The 22,464-nt window shown below is 40.8% G+C and overlaps 1 protein-coding gene across 1 annotated transcript in view; it reads left to right on the forward strand.

Moving 5' to 3' along the window:
* The window catches only part of LOC119733632 (hyaluronan mediated motility receptor-like), a 42,831-nt gene extending 22,263 nt beyond the window's left edge, over positions 1–20,568 (forward strand). Inside the window, exons 12-20 of the mRNA XM_038207035.1 lie at positions 8,633–8,827; positions 10,752–11,624; positions 11,841–12,146; positions 12,283–12,546; positions 14,319–14,594; positions 15,122–15,565; positions 16,177–16,225; positions 19,224–19,400; positions 20,381–20,568. Of these exons, the coding sequence (XP_038062963.1) occupies positions 8,633–8,827; positions 10,752–11,624; positions 11,841–12,146; positions 12,283–12,546; positions 14,319–14,594; positions 15,122–15,565; positions 16,177–16,225; positions 19,224–19,400; positions 20,381–20,548 (2,752 nt within the window). The 3' untranslated portion in view covers positions 20,549–20,568. The remainder of the gene's footprint in view (positions 1–8,632; positions 8,828–10,751; positions 11,625–11,840; positions 12,147–12,282; positions 12,547–14,318; positions 14,595–15,121; positions 15,566–16,176; positions 16,226–19,223; positions 19,401–20,380) is intronic.
* Positions 20,569–22,464: the final 1,896 nt, after the last annotated feature.

Here is a 22,464-nt window from a genome sequence, read left to right on the forward strand (position 1 = left end):
CTCCCACAGTGCACTGGGAAAACTGAACTCTCGGTAGCAAACTCTTGGTGGCGCACTGCATTTTGAATTGCCTGAATTGGAAGAAAAATGGCTGAAGAACCATTTTAACATTTAAGGGTTTATATCATGATTAAAACTCTGTTGATTGGTCATTTGTTTCAAAATTGGTAACAGTATCAACATTGGTAACAGTATTTAACATTGGTAACAGTATTTAAAATTGGTAACAGTATTCAATATAAACAGTATTCAAAATTGGTAACAGTATTCAATATTGTTAACAGTATTCAAAATTGGTAACAGTATTCAAATTTGGTAACGGTATTCAATATTGGTAACAGTATTCAAAATTGGTAACAGTATTCAAAAATGGTAACAGTATTCAAAATTGGTAACAGTATTCACAATTGGTAACAGTATTCAAAATTGGTAACAGTATTCAATATTGGTAACAGTATTCAAATTGGTAACAGTATTCAAAATTGGTAACAGTATTCAAAATTGGTAACAGTATTCAAATTTGGTAACAGTATTCAATATTGGTAACATATCCAAAATTGGTAACAGTATTTACAATTGGTGAGTATTCAAAATTGGTAACATCAACATGGACCAACAACTGATTGGTTCAATTCTTGTGTTTTTCCCCCGATTTTTTCCATTGAATATGAATATCTGGATTTGCTATGAATCCAGAACTTGTTAATCGTCAAAGTCAATTTCAATAGAAATAGTTAAACGTTAAAACTGGTCAGGTCTTCGTCCTACCCAAGTTCTGCGCTGTCCTTTGCCGAGTTACGATTTTTCCGTAAAAGGTGAGTTGAGATTGTCCCCAAATCTTCCTTTGGTGTACTAACCACTTGTTTTATTTCAACTTTTAATACAGCTGTCTTGAAGTCTAATAGTAATGTCTACTTGTATATTTTGTCCAGTTGTGCTTTTGTGTTTAATGGCCAGAAATGTGAACTGTGGCATTTTAACATTTCTGTTGATTACTGTAATTTTAACCCTAACCCTGCTGAATCCAACAGGATCCAACTGTGTCACGTACCCGATGGATCCTGTTGGATTGAGCAGTAAACCCCTTGTGTACATTCCTCATGCAAAATGTTGGATTCAGCAGGCAACTGCACTGCATTATAACGCATTGTTGGACACTGTTGGATTCAGCAGACAACTGAAAACGAGGCACAGTGGATTGAACAGGAAAGTCCGGTTGGACTCTGTTGGATTTAGCAGGGTAGTCCTGAGGAAGTACTAGGGGGTTAGTTAATACAGAAAATCTTAAGGAATACCCAAGAAATTCACATTGTCGACATACCGGTAATCATGCATTATCATGCATTGTGCTGTGAAGATTTTGCTGTCGCGTCAAACATTTTGAAATTCTAGACACATTTATTACACACTACACGATACATCTCAACTTTATTGAAAGTAGAATTGTCGAAGTGCCTGACAGTGTTACTTCCTGAAAATGTTCCTGAATGTGCACGATTAACGTGGTCACTGTTTCCACTATACTTCAATTGGAGGGAATTTTAACCAATTATATCCGATTGTCTTCATGTGAAGTGTCACATGGTGTGGTTTCAGCCAATCGCAAGACAGAATCTTTTCGAGTGACACATAGCAGCTCGGGCCTAATTTGGTGAAGCTGTTTGGCAAAATTATCAAAAATGAACAGTTTCACATGACTTTTGGCCGTTGACCTGTTCTCGTTAAGCATATATTTCTGTGCTTAGCCAGTTGTTTCCCAGCATTCTCATGAGGTTGGTCCCTGAATTTGTGCTTTTCCCCTAAAAATATAACCTTGCTGTGCTTTCCCCTTATAAACCTTGCATGTGAAATAGTAGATATCTCTAGTTTCTACTAACACAACTAATCCTTAACAACTTTTTCGTTAAATCGGTACAATCAACAGAAACAAGTACACCATCACAAATTTCTCACAAAACGGCGATTACACATGTACTTGCATTTAATAGACCTGAGACCTAATGACGTAATGGCTTTGTTTACATATCCGCTTTCCTATGGCAGCGAAGTCGGGACACCAGACAAAGTATGGGCTGTCTACCACATAAGAAAGTGCACATGTAAACAAAGCGTGACGTCATTTAAGTCTCAGGCCTATTATTTTAGATTACACATCTTCAGACCAAAGAAAAGAACACTTGAATGATAAACATTTGTGAACACTTATTCATCAGTGCAGGCTTTAAAATTTTCCCTTTTATAATGCAAAGAAATTCCTGTTCATTTGCTCTCCTTTAGATCCATATCAATGGCCTCGTCTACGGGTAAGAGTTCTCGATCTTCCTCTGGCTTCGTGGACCAGCCACGTTCAAGATTGTCCTTAGGTTTCTTCGACGACCCGTCGTCGCCGCAACCTTCAACTAAAGGGTTTTTCGACACCACTCCACCGAGGCCCAAGATCGCGTCCCTGGACCGTACCAAGACCCAGAGCAGCCCCTTTGCCAAGCAGGGCTCCTTCGGCAAATCAGGCCGGAAGTTGTTCCGGCTGGGCCGGTCCAAGTCGGAGCGGAAAAATCACGAGAGCAACAACGTCCAGTTAGACCATGAGTGATTTTTTTTTAAGAAAAACTTAGAAGCATCTCAACCGTGTGCCTACATGTACCCATTCCTGACAATTATGCGATCTTACAAATATATTTGTGTGTGTTTGGTGATGATTAATGGTATAGTCCATCATTGTAATTTGTGCATTTTGTTCGTTTGAAGCAACAAAAGTGCTCAAAATCTAAAGAAGGGTGCTGAACAGCTAACCTGATGAAGTTTCAGCTCAGCTTCAGCTGTATATTCCGAGAAAAACAGCATTCTAGGATCTCAATTTCAAATCAAAAGTTGCTGAATCATGTTTTGAATTGGGCCTGAATTCAGCGCCTGAGACACGTTCTCACTGAGCCGTTTGCAGCTACGCGATGTCACGCACCGATCCGACAAATTATAGCAACCACGCGCGAGTGTGCATCATGCCAACACTTGCACGCGCTTCGCCGATTGAAAAAAAAAAAACTACTAACGGAAATTTCCAACAGTGCTTCTTAAGACGCACCGTTGGAAAGGCCTTCTTTCGTTGATTTCTTCTAAATGACAGCTTGCCAGAAAGATTAATTTCACAGGGAGTTTAGTCCCCTTACTATCTTTCAACCAAGTGTGTTTTTCAACAATAAATACGCCAGTTACTTTTTGGATAGCTGCAAATGATGGACTCTGGCTTTAACGAAGCATCTTTTGCATTTGCGGTGTCACGGTCTCACTTCGCTGGTGTGTTAGCTTCTCGGGTGGATTCGACAGATAATTGAGCAAGTTACAGTGCACGTTACATGAGCACGATACATGCTCATGTGTCTGCTGTGCTTACTTTTCCTCAGGCTAGTCTGTTGAAATTAATTAAACAGTGAGGGACACCCAAGAATGTGTTACCGGTATGTAACACTTTCTGTGAGTCAACATGGTCAAATCGTTCCATGGTCTTTCAAGCATTCTGATTTGTGTTCCCAGCGTCGTGTGTGTGTGTTCAAAGAGGAATCATTAAGAACGAACTCCTTGGTCTGTGTTCCTTGCTTTTTTTGTGGTTAGTTTATCACATGTCCAATTTGTCTTTATTTTGGCAACCTCGGTTTAATGAAACGTGCCACGAACATTCTGGATTCAACTGGTACCCTGTAACGTGTACATACAAATATCCTTACTCTTACGTACACCAGTACAACCCCAAAGAGCTCAGCACACAGATAAAGTTGGCGAAAATGTACACTTCTACACAATTTTGCACATGCGTGTTACAGCGAAATTTCCCCCTCGGAGAAGCTAGCACGCCGGAGAAGTGAGACCGTCACAGCGGCAGTGGCATTGAAAATATTAATCCCTGAGGCAAAGAGTACTTAAAATCTATCTGCTTAAAACATAAAGCTGGATAACTGAGTCGGTAGAGCACTAGTGCGGTAATCCGGAGTTGGCAGGTTCAATCCCTACTCCAACAGGGTTCGACCTTAAGTAGTCCGCTCGCCAATTGTAAATAAAAACAGCAGCGTACTAGTCAAAACCATTCCCTAAGTAGTCCGCCTGGCGAGTTGAAATTATTGTAAATAACATTGTTGTTTATGACATTATGGCGTGTCATGGCCTAGCGGTTAAGAGCACCAGACTCATGCTCTGGTGTTTCAGAGGCAACTGTGGTGTGGGTTCAAGCCCGGGTGGACACTTGTGCCCTTAAGCAAGGCACTTAACCATTATTACTTGGTTCTTCGGATGGGAGGTAAAGCCGTAGGTCTCTTGTGTTGTGTATTGCAATGCATGTAAAACAACCCAGTGACACTTATCGCTAAGAGAAGGGGTTTGCCTCAGTGTTTCTGGCCTCCTGTATAAACTTCCACGCGGGGTATTTAGGAGAAAAACCAAGAACATTCTGGCGCAAAAATTTTGATATTTTATTGCGGACTAGTGAAAAGGCCCGTGGACTTAATAAGTGTCTGTTTCACTAGTTTGGCTGGCTAGTGAAAAAAAAAATTAAGGGCGAACCCTGCACTACAGTCAATTTCTGTGTTTGACTTGAGAATTATTAATGAAATTTTTACAAAAAGCTTCCGTTTTCAGTTTTTCTGTTAAAGATTTTGTTTGCCAGTACTGTAAATATGAGCAGACTTGTATGTAGATTTTGCAGCAAAATGCATTCAGATAAAATAGGAACTTAGAATTGTTGGGCATATTTTATATTCTTCTGTTAAATTGTATGACAGCTTAAAGACTTAAACTTGCCTCCTTTTGTGAGAGAGTATCATTTTTACGGATTGCAAGTAGTAGCGAATTCAGCAGCATTACACATACATGTATTTCTTCTAGGCTTTGCATACCGTTTGAAATATGTCTGGCCAGCAGCTGATTTCATGTAGCAGTAAACATTGATGTGTATGTGAATAATTTTCTTTGCCAAAGGACTGTAACCACATGCCAAATATACATGTAGTACGCTTGAAAGAGCTTCAAGTTTCGTAGTTTTAATATTTTCATTGCCAATTGTGTGGTATTTACTATCTGTTTGTTCACACTTAACGCATGTAATGCAGATACGAGATACACGTTTTTAGCATCCTTTATTTTAAAGGTTAAAGGGAATATACAACGTTTGCAAAAAATCTCAAAAATAAAACTACCAAATTATTATGAAATACTGGTACATGTACTTTGCTAGACTAAGGCCCCCCAAAAAAGTCTCCGGTTTCTGGTATGCGCCTGCGTTGCCGTAGCCATGCGCGTCGGCAAAATGGAAAAAAAAAAATTTCAATGTAAGATGATGTCTCAAAACCGCCAAACTCACTGGTTTGACTGGAATCCTGCTGCTGCACAATTTTAATGTGTTTTTAGATGGGGTTACGATCGAGTATAAGCTTTATGTGGCCTCTCTGGACTCCCATATATTTGCACTAAATTTAGTCGGGCACCATTTGCAGTCATCAGCCGACATTTGAAGCAAAAAAAATCCGGTGTAAAAAAAAAAAAAGCCGCGTCACCGCACCACTTTTTGGGCAAGCTCCATACCAGAAACTGGACACTTTTTTTTTGTGGCCTTACTAGACTAAAACAGCTTCTTCTTTTTTTCATATACTACCCCCAATTTACCAAATTTAGTTTAAGTTTGCAATCGGAAAAATATCCGTGAATGATAACTATTTTTCCTGAATGACAAACTATACATGTAGATCATACCACAAGAGCGTGCAAATTAAAATGGTACATTAATCAACATTTTGGAAGGGAGGGCTTTTAACGGAAACTTTGCTTTGCGTCAAGAAATGTGAGGACGCATTTTCACAGCTTTCTCTAAATGTATATCTACTGAGCCGAGTATTTGACAGGTTTGTTTTTGGATAACCTGCTTCAGATGTATTGTATAGTTCTTTGATTCGGCAAAAATACTTAAACATGTGATTGACAAATTTAAAATTAAAGTTACCATGGATACATACCGATTAACTAAACTATAAAATCATGATTTCACCATTGTTATCTATTTAAAAAAAATTAACAACTGATCATGTTTTAATGTTTTCTAAGCTTTCTACTTAAAAATGGACAGAACATACACTGTACCATCTAAAATATTGTTTTGTGTGGCAAAATGCTCAAACATAACTAGGCATCTATTGAAAGCTTTTAAGAGCAAGTCATTTGTACCACATTGTCTGTTTTGTGAAACAAAACAATGTAGCCTTACTGTTTAACTTGCTCTGGCATATATCTTAAATAAACAGTTCAAGAATATTGTACATTAATATTTTTGGCACATCCAACCAAGTTGGCAATATTTTTGGGGGTAATTCTTATATTTCTTGTCTGATATTTTGAAGAGTCTATTTCCAACTTGTGACCTGTCCATTAGAAAAAGGTGAACATTTTGCATCGTTGTGAAACTAACAGTGTAGCATTCAACTGTTTTTAAACTTCTTTTTCACCTTATTGTATTCTTAATCAGTTCACATCGGAGGACGTGATAACACGCACTGGCTGTTTTTATACACAGGCACGGCCTATGGGTTAAGACGTCAAGATTGCCTCGACTCGCCTCCGGGTGACGTAGAAACACGCTAATTCCTCGTGCCTTTTGTACACACACACAAAGTCTGTGAAGTTTGTGGAGGCAGACTGTGTGTTGATCTTGTTGTTCAACAATTTACGCTCCAGTGCACACCTCGGAGTATTGACATATGTGACCTGTTCTGTCAAAATCAGACTTTTCTGGGCATAAGGTCATAAAATGATATTTTTGCATATTGTCTTTTCCTTTTAATAGGTGGTTTATTTTTTGAAACCGGTCATTCCTGGGCAGAGTTATGCTATTTTGAAGTTCATTGTGTCGGAAAGTAGAAAACGGAGAAAATGGCCACAAACGTCACAAAACAGTCATTTCTTTAACTGATATACCTTAACAAATCATCAAAAATAGTATATCTAGAGTTCAAATTCGGGTTTCAAACTTTTATATTATATTTTAGACATGTTCAGGATTACAAATATGCAAAAATGTGAAAATAAAACAAAATCACCCCCTCAGCGTTTTTTGGCCCTATCTCAATTTCAACCTCTGCCCAGAAGCGTCTGCTTTTGACAGAACAGGTCACATATGAGAAATATCGTACAAATACTGTTGAAGTGACTCTTTTGAATCAGAATTTGTAGCATTTGGCTGTATATCAGAAGTTGGCTGGGAAATTTTGCCTTTTGCGAAATTGAAATTTTCGGCAAAAATAAATCCTGGCGCGAAGTGGTTAAGTTGTGTTTGCCATTGAAATTGCTTTTGGGCAGTCAGAAGAGAGCAGGATTCTTACGGAACAAAATGGCGTATATCGCGTTTTGGAAATTACTCTTCATTTAGAAACAGCCAATCATATTGAAATATTTTTGCAATAAAGATGCCTCTGTTATTTCTTTCTCAAACTGTGAACAGTACTATTTGATAAATTCGTGAATGAGAATGGTAATTTTTACAAAAAAAGTTTAGCTTTTTCGTTTACCTCTTTTGTTGCTAAATTGTAGGCAACGTATGTTGCCCACTTGCCGTCAAATGTGTGCATTAGTTTATTTTCCTTAACTTTTCTATTGAGTACATGTAATTTAATCATTTCTGCAATTAATTTGATAATGCATAATAAGAAAACCTGATGTTTATTTTCTAATGTCATTTGTGTGTAGTGTTATTTTTTTCATTGTGAAAAGAAATTGTCAAAATACTGATTTGTTTTTGTCTTGAATTCCTTGAAATATTCAGTTCTGTCTTTGGAATTTCATATTCATTTATTGATTTATATATATTTTATTATGTCCGTTGTATTTGATAAGAATAAAAATGATTCCGCGCACATCAAATCATGCTGAAATAAAACTAATGGCAATCTCAACTAGAAAATCCTCTTTCAGGAAAAAATTTTAAAAAAAAAGTTCACCATTTATTTTTCTCCAAATAAATGCATGAGTCTTGGTCAATGTCAGGCACAGATTAAGGTAAGCATTTGTACATAAAAACTGACATCGTACTGATCACTCTTCTGTGAAGGATTAAGTCTTGCGAATTTCTAACGGGATTCAGGACGATGTATTGCAGTGTACATATCGTTACCTTATCGGAGGGTAACAAACCTGCTACTTCTGCTGTGGTTGTAATTAGCAAAGACCTAGAAACAGCTCAAGACAAAATATTTGTACATGGCGTCATATGAAACTTGGACTCCAATGAAATCTGATCTATTTTACTTGAGACTCAAAAGGCTGGGTGATACTCCACATGGAAGCGAAGAGAATTTCATGACGTAAACAGTTACAGTTTCATGGTGACGTTCGCCGTTACCCTAACGAATTTGCTTTGCACAGAATTTCATGGGAAGTATGACCGGCCTTAACTCTCACACGCGACTGGTCACTGTTCGGGTTCTTTCTACATACATACTGAGGCATGCGCAATACAACCAATGACTCTGTACCTCATGGTCCAAACTTCACACTTCAACAGCCTTATGTTTTCTTTAGAGAACCTATTAAGTGGCTGAGTTCAATTACATGCAGCCAGCGTGTTTGAAAACTTTTCTTTTTTTGTCCCCTCTCCACCTTTCAGAGCTGATATGGAGCCCCAGTTGTCCACCGCATGGAACACCATCGGCAAACTGCAGAACCGGAAGAAGGAGCTGCAGGAGGAGCTCAGCCAGGTCAGGTCGGAGGTCAAAGTTCAGCAGGACCTCGCCGAGGAGGAGCGGCAGAAGAGGGTGGATGCAGAAACGAAAGCAGAGGAACTGAACGAGGAGTTGAAGAGGTGGGTTGATGATAGACTAAGCAACTTTAAAATTTGGTACCATAACCAAAGAAGTTTGGTGGTACCCACCGCTACGTCAGTCTCGAACTGGCCAGCTGACCCCAACAAGCTCAGTGGTTGAGTGGTAAGACGTCTGCACTAGTAAGCAGGAGGTCGTGGGTTCAAGTCCTACCTGAGGGAAAGTTGGTTCATACTTCATGCTGTGAAATTCGCCGGAGTTGATATGTGTACCACTTTTACGAATTCGCAGCGCGAAAAATTGCCCTGACGTCACAAGTTCGCGTTCACTTTTGCACCGAGTATGAACCGTCCTTAAAGGGAACATGCAATAAAATTTTGATTGCATTTTTTTTGCTTAAATCAATAAAGGATGATGTTCTTAACAATATTTTGTGTATGGCGGTGTTTATTTTCTAAGATAAATGGGGGAAAATAATTTGTGAACATGTTTGGTCAAACTACTCCGCCCCACAAAGGGAAGCTTCATTAACATAAAACTTCGCGAGGGGTATGACGCAAGCGAAGGCAGAGACTTGCCGCGCTGCGGGGGCACCGGCATTGCGGCGTGCATCATAATACATGTACATATACATTGCGGCACTGAAAGTTTTTCTGGTGTTTCGTTCGGAATCGAGGAGAAATAACACCCGATTTTCGGCCATGCCGACAAGGTGTGTGGCTGCTGGGTGTAGCAAAACTACCAAGGATGGAGTAAGCCTTCATTTGTTTCCAGTAAATCCGAAATATCGGAGCATTTGGAGAGCCAAAGTGAAGGTAAATACCAGAGCAAAGTGGTCCGGGCCCAGTGAGTTCGCGGCCCTCTGCGCTGCACTTTGAGCCGTCGTGCTTTGATGCTGGTCTGTACAGCAACTTGGGCATGCCCCTAAAAAAACATCGAGTCAGTGTTTGAATCATTAGAACTCTGATTGGAATCGGACGAATCTGTACCATTTTCATCGGATTCGCTAAGGAAAGAAGAGGACGGTCTTCGGAACTTTTACGGTCATGACGGTCGTCGTTGTGTTCATTTGACAACGGTGGCACCGTGGCACGTCCACGTGTACTGTACATATCCCATGTACATGTACATGTAGACACATTCGTACGTGTGCATATAATGCCACGTACGGGTACGCGGCGGCTGCACATACACACAGCACAGTAGCTTCGCTAATCCGTCTCGTACCCAGACGTCATTTACGGGCCCTGGATTTCTCTGCCTTTGTTTATGTCATGAACAGCGCCCTCATTTGGAGTTGCCGCGAAAATCAAAAAGGGGGGGTTCAATTTTGGACGGCAAATTACCACACTAAACGTACACCAGAACCATTTCTGCTTTTAATTCACATTTAATACACATAAATGAATGTATATATAAAATAAAATACGTTATGAAAATTTTGGACTGCATGTTTCCTTTAAGCTTGTGAATTTTTCTCACAAGCCCTTGGACAACAGTGTTTCTAAATAAGTCAGCGAAGAGAAAAACCCAGTGTAAAATTTCCAAAGGTTTTGCAATCCATTTTGTCCGCAAGTCGTGTTTCTGGAATTGACTCCACACTTCCACGACCCCCCAAAAACTGAAAACCTCAAATCCACAACTAAATCCACTGATTCTAATGTTCATCGGAATTTCTAAGCACGTCCAAAAAGGGAATCTCAGAGAAAAATAGCTAGTTAGAGAGATTCCATTCTTCATAAAACGTTCAGTCATATTTACAATTCCAAGTTTGGATTGTATTTGATTCTGGTGTAAAGTGTCCAAATCATATTGGAGATGGTCTTAAAGATCTTCAGCCCTTAAAGATCACAGATATCTCTGTGGCTATGTAACTGTGGCTTCTTCAAAGTACTTTTCGATTATTCATCTGATGTTGACTACACTGCATTATTTGACATTTTCTGAATGCCATCCTCACCACAGGGAATTTGGACAGAGTGTTGCTGAGGTGAACCAGCTACAGGGAGAGCTGTCTGTCGCTCGGCAGCAGATGGCTGACTTCAAGACGAAGCTGAGGCAAAGCGATGAGGAGCACCTGGAGGAGATGACCGAGGCGGAGGAATCTGCCGAGGAGGCCATCAACCAGCTTCACCAAGACCTTGAGGCTGCCAAGGAGGAGATCAATCAATTTCACCAAGACATTGCACTGGCCAAGCAGCAAACAGCAGAGGTGAAGAATGTGCTCCTTGAGCGAGAGGGAGATCATAAGAAGATGACGGCCACTGCTGAGGAGTCTGCCAAGGCAGCCATCAACCAGCTTCATGAAGACCTCGAAGCTGCTAAGCAGCAAGTCCAAGAGGCTCAGATCATGTTCCTAGAGCAAGAGGAAGACCACAAGAAGAAGGTAGCTGCCATCCAGGAATCCAATCAGGCCATGAAGCAAGAACTATCCACAGTTCAGCAGGAGGTGGCAGATGCCAAGAGGCAACTCCAGGAACAGGAAGAAGAACATCTCAAGGAGATGTCTACCATGAAGGAATCCTGCCAGAGCATCCGCGAGGATGTGAATCAACTCCAGAAGGAGCTTTCCATCTCCAGGCAACAGACGGTGGATGCGGAGAGGCGTCTCCGGCAAGGAGAAGAGGACCACCTCAGGAAGCTGGCAGCCTTGGAGGAATCCACCCAGGCCGTTAAGCAGGAGTTCAGCCGGCGACTGGTGGACACTCAGACACGGCTGTCCATGAAGAATGCAGAAGCACAGAGACTGCTTGGGGAGCTAGAAGGCACTAACGAGCAACTTCAGGAAGAGACTTGCAGGAGGAAGGCCAAGGAATCGGAATTTACTTCTCTGAAGAAGTAGGCAAATGTGCATCTCTTTATTTCAAGTTCTCAATTATTTTCAAAGCGATTTCCTAATCAAAGTAGCTGACATGTACTAAAATAAAATCGAATGGTTTTTCTAACAATTGTAGCTTAAATTTTTGCATATCACAACTTCAAATTATAATCAGTTTTGTAATACATGTACCTGTCAAAAATGTCATCTTTTACATTTGGGAAAACCCATTTCAGCACTCACAAAGAATTGGAGGCATCCCTGAAAGCAACAATCTCCAGCCTTGAGGAGAAGACTAACCAGCTGGATGCCAATGGCTCAGACATGCAGCGAACCATCGCCAACTTGACGCAATCAGAGCAGAATCTGCTGGCTGCTAAAACAGACCTGGAGAAGGAGACTAGTCAGCTCAGAGCTAGTCTTGAGCACAAGGAGCAGGAGGCAGTCATGCATGAGAAATCTGCTGCCGAGACTAAGTTGCTGCTGGAGGAGACAACTAGCCAGATGAGCGCTAGAATCCATGAACTAGAGGATGAAATCAGGTACGTTGACTTTTCGTAACAATCGTAAGGAGTTAGCGTACCTTGTAGAAAATCTAAACTGGGGGATTTTATTTCATCTCGAAAAAGGAATATTCTAATTAATTTTACTGGTCGATCAAATTTTATTTTTTTCCAGTGTTCTTAAAAAATCTGAGGTCGCTCTGAGGTCGCACAAGAATTTTCTCCAAGAAGAGAACTCCAAGATGAAGGACAAAGTCTCGGAGCTACAAGAGACCAGAAGTAGCCTGGAGCAGGAGACTTGTCAGCTCCAAGACAAACTCAGCAAGATAGAGGAGCAACGCGAGATGTTTCAGAAGTCGGCCGGGGAGATGAAGTTACTACTTGAGCAGACAACTAGTCAGATGAAGACACGGATCAGCGAGCTCGAGGAAGAAGTCAGGTGAGTCAACGAGAACTGCTGTCACTTCAAAATTTCTCTTGGCGTCTGATTAGCACCACCAACATAGGGCTGGATAGCTCAGTTGGCAGAGCACAGGAACGGCAATCCGGAGGTGGCAGGTTCAAACCCCACTCCTGTCAATTTCTTTGTTCAACTTAAAAAAAAATAATGAAACAAAATACTGACTGGAATCGGCATAGCACAGATTTGAAGACGCTTCATGCGCAACAGTTCTGTTTTGAAGCTACCGCGGCTGTAAGCTTGCCCAAAATAGAAATACCTTGGTGGAATCTTCGCACAAGATCCCCCAACAGTGGCAAAATGAAATGTGAAAGACAAGTGAATACCATTGCTGCCGTTGGCCCAGTGGTCACACGAAGACCAACTCGGTGTGTATTGTTTCTTCCTGTGCCCAGAGCCGACAGTATATCCTTTTCAATTGATTCAGATGGCTATGCACTGGCAGTCTTTTAAATAATAATAATACCGAAGTCTTATATAGCGCACGTATCTACCAACAATTAGGTACTCAAGGCGCTGGAAATTATGTCTATTACTAGAGACAGGTAAATGAAGTACATGGGAAATATGAGAACCATTATGTAGCACCTTTATAATGGTTTACAAGGTGCTGCGGCACATTAAGCAGCCACTGCCAGAAACACCGGGGCAAACCTCTTCACTTAGCGACAAGTGTCACTGGGTTCTTTAAAGTGCATTACACAACACACGGGACCTACGGCTTAACGTCCCATCCGAAGGACGAAGCAATAATGGTAAAGCGCCTTGCTCAGGAGCGCAAGCACCATGTTCCCACGGTCAGGATTCGAACCCATGCACCACGGCACACGAGTCGAACACCATAACCATTGGACCACAGCACCCCACATGCATCTTGTCTGCACAGTTGGCCGGATTTGGCCGATTCGTTGGTGTTATGGGGGTTACCTTATAAGATAGCACTGCCTGGCTCATAAGTAATGGTGAGGTACAAAGAGGATTTAAAGGCTGCATTGGTCCTCTCTCGAACAAGTAAAAACTAGTAAACTCTTTACCGGGTGAGCGTTAACTAGTCACACGTGCATCACAAGTCATCCAGTCTCACTGTTCAAATGAACGGTAAAGCCTGGTTTCCATATCAGTGTTGAGCTTACGTAGACTTCACAGACAGTACGTTGAACTGTTGGCAAAGTTGAACTGGGTTCAACTGTGCCGATCGTCTGCGAGGTAGGTTGCGTCTGTCTGGGTTATCGGCGACACTTCCGGATGATATGTTTCCATATGTCTGCGTTGCAGTTTGGGTCCTGTTTGCGTATCACTTTGCGTGTCTTACGTCGATATGGAAAGTAGGCTTAACAAAGGCCTTACTTTGTCATTCTTAATCCCCTGTTACTTTAGATCTGGGCCCAATTTCATGGCGCTGCTAACCACAGAATTCTTACGATCAACATTCTGTGCTAACCGCGCTAGCAGAACAATTCTGTGCTCACCCTGTAAGCACAGAATCCTTAGTTACAGGATGTACGCATGCGCAAAAGCCAAAATTCCTTGCTAATGCATGAAATATGCTCACTCTAAGCACTTTCTGCAAGAGTAAGCAGGGATTTTTCGCTAACTGTAAGCAGAGCCAAGAAATCGGGACCTGGCTTGTGAAGTGACTTGTGATTTGACTTGTGATTATGAAAGCTCATCGCATCTCTGCGACACACTGCCTCTCGCAAATGGGCCACATTTAATTCATGTGGCATCTGATTGTATCTTCAAATTTGCAGCTCATTCGAGGAATCGGAGACCGCACTGAAATTGGAAAACAGTCAGCTGAGACGGGAAACCGCCAGCCTCGAAGAGAACATGAAGCGAGATATCGACGACTTGAAGAGGTCAAAGAGTGGACTGGAGGAGGAGGTTAACCTGCTCTCGGAGGAGCTGCAGGAAGTGGCGACGGACGCCAAGATGCACGAAGCTGCTGCAGCGAAGGCTAAGATGCAGCTGGAGGAGAAGACTAGTCAGATGCAGGCCAGAGTGGGTCAACTGCAGGATCAGATGAGGTAGGGTCCCCAAGTGAGAAACTAGGGCTGTGCTTTTATGGGTATTTTTGGAACCAGATATCCAAAATGATCATGGTCAGTTATCCGGATATCTACTTGAGAGTTGAAAACATGAGCAGTTTGAATTGCAGTATACGGTTTGGATTTTGGAATCCTGATATTCAAAACCAACCTTTAAAAAATCAGGACTTCCATTTTTCGTGATTCATGAAATACCTGCCCATTCACCTGATTAGAGAGTATCCACCCATGATGTCAAAACCAGCGTAGGATGTGGTCATGGAGAGCCCTAATTTTGTTTTGGCAAAGCAATGGAAAAGTCATGGCAAAGCCATGGAAAAGTCATGGAAAAGCCATGGAAAAGTCATGGAAAAGCCATGGAAAAGTCATGGAATTTCATCCCACAATTTTTGTGGGAACCCTGGAAGAATGAAACTTGATTGAACTCCTACCAATAAGGTTATTCATTTGCTTTTTCTCTGTATACTATGAATGTTCAAGGGCAATCCTTGTCTTTTCTTTTACAGTATGTTCCAGGAATCAGAACAAGCGTTGAAGTCTCAAAACGAGAGTCTGAGGCTGGAGACACATAACCTCCAAGAGCAAACCGGCAGGGCGGAGGAAAGAGTCTCCGAGATGCAACAAACCGTCCACAGCCTACAGCAAACAGAGGAAGATCTGTTGACTCAGCGTTACAGCCTGGAGCAGAAGACTAACAAGCTGCAGGACAAAGTGGAGGAGATGGAAGGCGAGGTCATGATGTACGAGAAGTACGTGGCGGAGACCAAGCAGCGGCTGGAGGAGGAGACTGGTGCGCTTGAGGAGCAGGCTAAGAGCATGAAGCAGCAGCTGCGCAGGATGGAAGGGGTGGTGGAGGGCTGCCACGCGACGGAAGCCAGGCTGAAGGAGCAGCTGGAGGAGAAGACTAGAGAGTTTGAGTCCAGGATTGAAGAGGCAGAAGAAAGTTCCAGGTGTGTTCTTGTTGAATTTCTCTTTTGCAAAAGTTTTGCACGTAAGCTACATTGAGCGTTGTATTTTTGGTTTGTTGAATGTCGCATTTCAGTTGTTGTATATCTCATTTCTTTTCCTTCTAACTTTCATATTTACATATACTTAAAACTAGCCATCGGTGTCACAACACAGGCATGCAACTTTTCCTTGGATCCACGGATTTCCTGGTTTTTTACTTCTCATAAATGCCATTACAAATTGAAAAACACAAAACAAAGTCTTGTGTGGTTTGGAGATTCCTTGTTTTCTTTTTCTAAATTTACCAGTGGCATGCCTGACAACAAGAAGTTAAAAAGGAATCAACTTCTTTTGTGGTGTATGGCAAACTTGTCACAGCAAAATTTAGAATATGAATAAAACTGCTGCAACTTGCTTACTGACTGGATTATTTCTCGGGAAAGATTCGGGTAAGATCTAAAAGTAAGGCCGTCCAATTTGTTGACAGCAAATTTTCTGTTTTATTTACGTGCTATCTCCTTAGCTCTCGTTAAATACATACATGTAAGGCAAGAAAAGCCTGTTTGCTGTGTGTATTTTCACTATTAATTATACAATCCTTTTTTGTTTTCAGTTGGCGGGCAAAGTTTGAGGAGCTTCAAGCAAAGGTGGCACCCTTCAAAGTAAGAACTAAACTTGTGTGAAGTGTTTGATAGTGACGTAAATATGAATGTTGGCTTGACTTTACAGCTTTCTAATTTGCCGTGCATTCAACGGTGTGAATAAGGGAATGTACAACATTTGCTTTTGCTGCAATTTCCAGAAATGGATCGATTTGGGGGTTAGTATTTTTATAGCAAATACTGTTACACTGACTTGTTTGAAGTTTTGGGTTCGGGGATGCTGGAAAGCCAAGAAAAACAATCATGTTCTTGTAGTCTGGTTCCCTGACCCCACTTAAGAAGAAACAGAGCAATTTATAGATGTCAGGGAATTGTACGGTCAGGGAACCAGTCGAGCTGACTTGTACCCGTTTACAGATGTATAATCGATTGCAAACAAAATGTGATAAAATATGATAAAGTGGGAGCAGTATTTGAAAAAGCCAATTTTTTCCAATGCTAGTCGGCTGACCAGCGTTGAAAATTGATACAAAAATACCACTTTTCTTGAAAATGACAGCACACCAGGTGATATGATTTTACAGGATGCTTTAGACTGTTAGTTACTGACAGTCCAGTATGGTATTTCGTGTTAAGTTGGTCATCTTGTTTTTTGATGTTTGCCAATGTTGTTCCCTTTAAGGCCCCGTGGATTAATTTCGATTTGCGTGCGCCCCCGTGCGCCCCCGTGCGCACGCGTGCGCACGCAGGCAAGCTCGAACAAAGGAGATTTTGAACCCACTGGCCCGCATCGGCACGCATCGGCACGCATTGGCACGGACTTGCACGCAGTGGCACGCAAACGGGCTCAGTGCCAGGCGGTACAACATTACAAACAAACCGCAGAAATGCACAATAGACATCGTCTTGGACTTTAGCCATTGTGTCCCTTAATCCGCTCATTAGTTAATTGTAAACACTTGGCAGGGCCAAGCATGACTCATCTACTCTGGTGGTACCAATAATTACACGCGTTCCAAAAAGACAGGAAATTTTAACGAAATGATAAAAGTGCCCAGGAAAGGACAGGAAATGCCCCAAACATTACCGCGTGAGCCGGTACTTTCATTTAAAACACCGTGTAGAATTAAAATCTACTTAAAAAATCGAACTGTCTTTATCATAACTTTATAAATAAAAATGGTACGGACTGGTACACTCGTACCCAGAACTAAGTGCAGACTTTTATTGAAACAGTGGTATCAAAAGAAATTATTAAAAGCTTGCCGCACCTTGCCGCAAAGAAATTTTAAAGGTCGGGGTACAGAAGCGAAATGAGAGAATTTTGTAAACGGCGAGACGCAGCCAGACTGGTCTACAACCGCATGGTATTGTACGCTGATGGAAGTGGTGTCAGACTTACATGTAGTCTGGCTGGCGGTATTTAATAGTAATAACGCGTGCACGCATGTTCCGTGTTATGTGGAGCGGGATCGGCCATTGCCAGACGTTGTCTGACACGCGGTAGTGGTTTTTATAAACAGGGATAATGCGTGGACACATACTCTTGATTTTGCCGGGCCGGCACTGGGAACGTGAATAATACTTTTTGGGGGCCGACGACGAATCATGTCTCCATGACAGTCTCACGATCTTTACGCGGTTTGCTTGTTAATTATGTAAATGTGAGTCACAGTCTTTGATTGATTGGAGTATCAACTTCATAAACATAAACACACCTGATACATGTATTTACTTTTGAAATTTGGCATCCGCGCGGCCAGGGTACCGGAATGTCGTCAGTGCAAATTTTACTTGGGGTCGGTGTAATTCAAAATTGAAAATTTGAGAGCACATAACATTTTTTTTTATGTCAATGAGAAAATGGATACAACAGTTACAATGAAACGAACAAAACATTCAACTTCAATTGTGCATGCATGGGCCTACAGCAAATAAAATACCCATCGCCATTGCAACAAAAAAATCAACTTGACTCTCAATGGGCGCGGCCCCAATTATGAGGCCTATTACTTTATCAACATATCATGACGATACGTACGTGCAGGCCTATGACTGATGTACAGCAGTGCCTATCATGACTTTTGATCGGAGGACTATAAAGTTGAATGATGAAAATGAACTTGATGATGTGTATTCTTTCTCTTTCAATAATTGGTGTTATAACTTGAATAATGGAGTGGAACTTTCTTAAAAATGCCGATTAATATAAATTAAGAATAATGACATAAATAAAGCAGTCTTTCATATTTACAGTAAGAACGTTCGGTGTCTTTCAATTAAAACCGAAGCTCTCAACGAAAAATAAAAAGAAATATAATATGTCCGGAGCTCAATCAAACGACGCAAAAAAAGCTATGAAAATAGCCTAGCCTTACGTACGTAAAGTGTAGTACATGTACATGTAATGTCACGTATCATAAAAGAGTAATCCAGACACCATGCATTGTGGCACTGCCAGGCACCAACGTCTTTTATGTCATTGGAACTCCAGCCCTTTCATCGCAAACCTTTCATTATTTATCACAACCTCTTTGTCTGGTGCCGCCTTGGCCGGCTACCCAATTTCTTTTGTCAGCGTTAATCTAGGGATTAGTGTAGCAACCCTTGCCTGTGCTCAATAGCCCGCATAAGCACGCAATGGCACGCAGTTGCCCGCAACGGCACGCAACGGCACGCAATTGCGGGCAGACCCGTGCAGCACGGGGTAGCACGCATGAGCACGCGTGCGCACGCGTGCGCACGGGGGCGCACGCAAATCGGAATTAATCCACGGGGCCTAAGATTAATTGTTTTTGAGATGAGACTGATTTTTAGGGGATAAACTAACTGTAAAGTTCTGTGAAACATCCCCTATAGATGGGAGAGAAAAAAATGTCCAACGAGGATATGTACAAATACAAATGTCACTATGATCGTCAAAGTGTCAGTAAAGTTGCGAGGTTTTTTACAGAACACGTTAGTATTGAAGAAGCCTTTCCTTTAACATCTTAGGGTCTTGTGAACAAATGTTGCTTATGATGTAAACATTTCATTTGATATTGTTTTCCTCAACCAGGATCAGCTGGATCAGTTTGCCGCTGAGCGGACGCTGTTACTGGGCCAGAAGGACGCGGCGCAGAGCGAGATCAACAAACTGAGCCAGAGCTACGCCAAGCTGCTGGGCCATCAGAACCAGAAACAGAAGATCCAACATGTGGTGAAAATCAAGGACGAGAACCTCAAACTCAAACAGGTCAGTAGCTCACCCCCTCCACAATTTACAAAGCCCCGCCCCTTATATTGCGCAGATGTTGAGCACAGAAAGAGTTACACGAAATATGACACTTAATGAGTTCGCGTTGGAGGACGTGATAACACGAACTGGCTGTTTTTATACACAGGCACGGCTGACGGGTTTGGGTTTAATGTCAAGATTGCCTCGACTCGCCTCCGGGTGATGTCTAAACATGCTTATTCCTCGTGCATTTTGTACACACACGCAAAGTCTGTGGAGTCTGTGGAGGCGGACCGTGTGTTGATCTTGAATTGGCCATTGTGCACGGCCTATTGTTGTACAATTTACGCTCCAGTGCACACCCCGGAGTGTTGAAACATATGAGGCTTCGGCAAGATTTAGCGTACAAAATCTGTTGAAGTGACTCTTGCGAATCAGTATTTGTGGCGTTTGGCTGTATATCAAAAGGTTGGCTGGAAATTTTGCCTCTTACAAAAATCAAAATTTGCGGCGAAAATATTCTCGGCGCGAAGTGGTTAACATCTGCGAAATGGAAAAGATACATGAAATAGATTTTCATGTTGATTTCAGGGGAATAAGAAGCTAAAGATACCGGTACATTCCCCACGCTATTTTCGAGTTTCAACTTGTGAAATACTTTTTTCAACTGCTTTTTTTGGGTCTTTTTTAATGAGACATTAAACAAAAAAATCACCAACGTTTAGTAATTGAATTATTTCTTCACAAAATTTGAATTCTTAGCTGCTAGACAATAATTCAGCTCTCGCAGGGCTGGTTCATTTGAGCACAAAACTCTTTTTAAGAGGGTTGCTGACGCCCAAAATGGTCAGAAAGTAGTTTTTACATTAAAACAAAACCTACAAATTGAAAATTTGTTCGGAGAAAAAAAAATTCAGGTTTTGAAGAGTACGGGGTATGCAACTTTAAAACTGAAAAATCTCAAAATCGATTGACTTTTGTTTGATCATTTTTTTCAGGAGGTAAACAAACTCCGCGAGGAAAACCTGAAATACAAGAGCGCCCTCAGGAAGGCGCGAGATGCATCGTCGGACCGCCGTCGCTTTGACACCTCCAAGGCATTCACCAATCAGAGGTCCAAGGAGAACGCCACCCCATTGGCCGATCACAACTCGACCATTCGCTGAAATAACGACCACCGAAAGTAGATGACTTTCCTTCATACGGAGAAGGAAAAAAAATCATATTTTGTGCATCCATTCATACAGGGTGAGTCAAAAAAAGCGAAACCCAAATGTCGGGACTATTGTTTTAGTGACGTTCTACATGAAGCACTTTCTAAATCTAGGATATGAAAGTTCAGTTCATAAGCTTTCTTTTAGTACAAGAAGCATTCAAATCACTCATATACTTTTCAAGTAACGGAATTTTAAACACAACCATTGTTTTAAAGTTCTGTCCACGGATCACAAAAACAGGTGTGCATTCTTTCTGCAAAACGAAAACAATTCACACACATCCCAATGTGATTTGTTTTCGTTTTGCTAAAAGAACACTTACCTTCTCGTGACCAATGAACAGAACCTTAAAACAGTGGTTGTGTTTACAAATTCCATAACTTTAAAAGTACATCAGTGATTTGAATTATTCTTGTACTAAAAAGAAAGGTTATGAATTTGGCTTTCATATCCTAGATTTTGAAAGTGCTACATGCAGAACTTCACTAAAGCAATGGTCCCGACAATTGGGTTTTTTTTTTTTTTTTGCTCACCCTGTAGTCCTTGTAGGAGTGTTGTAATAATGTGCCTGTTTTTCTTTTTCTGTTTCATGTATTCCATCCATTACTTTTGCCACTTCTAGATCAAAACCTCCAGTTACCTCTCTTTGTAAATATTGATTATTTAAAATGTACATAATTTATTATGAACCTCAGTTTTGCCTTAACATGTCAGAACATGATTTATTTGGACACTTTTGTTTTGTTTTCTGGTTATAAGGCTTAATTATAGATATATTGTTTTTGTTATCTTGTACAAGTTTGGAATTTCAATCAGTGAGGCAACGTTTATAAAGTCCTCAGCAGCCAATAGACCTAACCATTCAGCCCCACCCACTGAAGCACGTGCGTGCATGTTGGACATTGTGATTGGATCAAAACATCATTGTGGGCAGGGCCGAGGTGCTCGGTCTATTATGGCAAACACAAAAAGATTTTGCTTGGCCAACAAAGAAAGGTCAGCCTACACAAAAAAAAACCAAGAATGGTCGCTTGCTTAAATGTCACGGAGGTGCGTTGAACATAATATGTGCCAAAATATATCAATAAGATTTAAAATTATGACCCCTCCAATGAGTGTGGACTTTCTTTTTTTGCGGTGTTTATATTGGTCATTGTGAAGCAGTCACTTTCAAGACAGTTCTGCCACCAAACAATTTTAAGGAAGTTTGCTAACTGGTAATCAAATGTTGGCAAAACGTTAATAATGTTGTATCCGTAGATAACTTGCACTGATGATACTCAACAATTTAACTGTTTAAAATTGAAATCCATTTTTCTACAGATTTTTTTTTTTTGGAAAATGCTGTTGTTCATGGATTTACACGTACTAGCTTACTTTTGATGTATATTGTGATAAAAATTATTAAGATGTCAAATTAAATTTACACATTAAATCTTCTCTTGATTGTGTCTGACTTTTCAGGTCTTGATTTAATAATACACATACACACTGCATTTTGAACAATTCATTTTTGAAAATACAATGTAGAACACACTTTTGAGTGTGATTTATAATTTTTTTTTAATGTAATTTTCACACGGACCACAAGCTTATGTTACAATGATCTAATACTGGAGTTTTTTTTGTTACACACAAATCCACACTTTGATAAATAGATTACATTACTAAATTCAGAAAAAATAGACTTTTCTGTAATATTTTTCTTTAAAAATGAATTCAATAAATACACTTCCAAAAGATTCTTTCAAAGTCTAAATTGTAGATTTACAGTGGAAGACTTAAGTTAGAGATAGTTTGTTCAGAAATATTATTACAGGATAAAAAATCAAAGAAGACAAAACAAAGTATACAAAATATGTTTT

Source organism: Patiria miniata, unplaced genomic scaffold (genome assembly GCF_015706575.1).
Source record: "Patiria miniata isolate m_02_andy unplaced genomic scaffold, ASM1570657v1 HiC_scaffold_26, whole genome shotgun sequence".
Taxonomy (NCBI): domain Eukaryota; kingdom Metazoa; phylum Echinodermata; class Asteroidea; order Valvatida; family Asterinidae; genus Patiria; species Patiria miniata.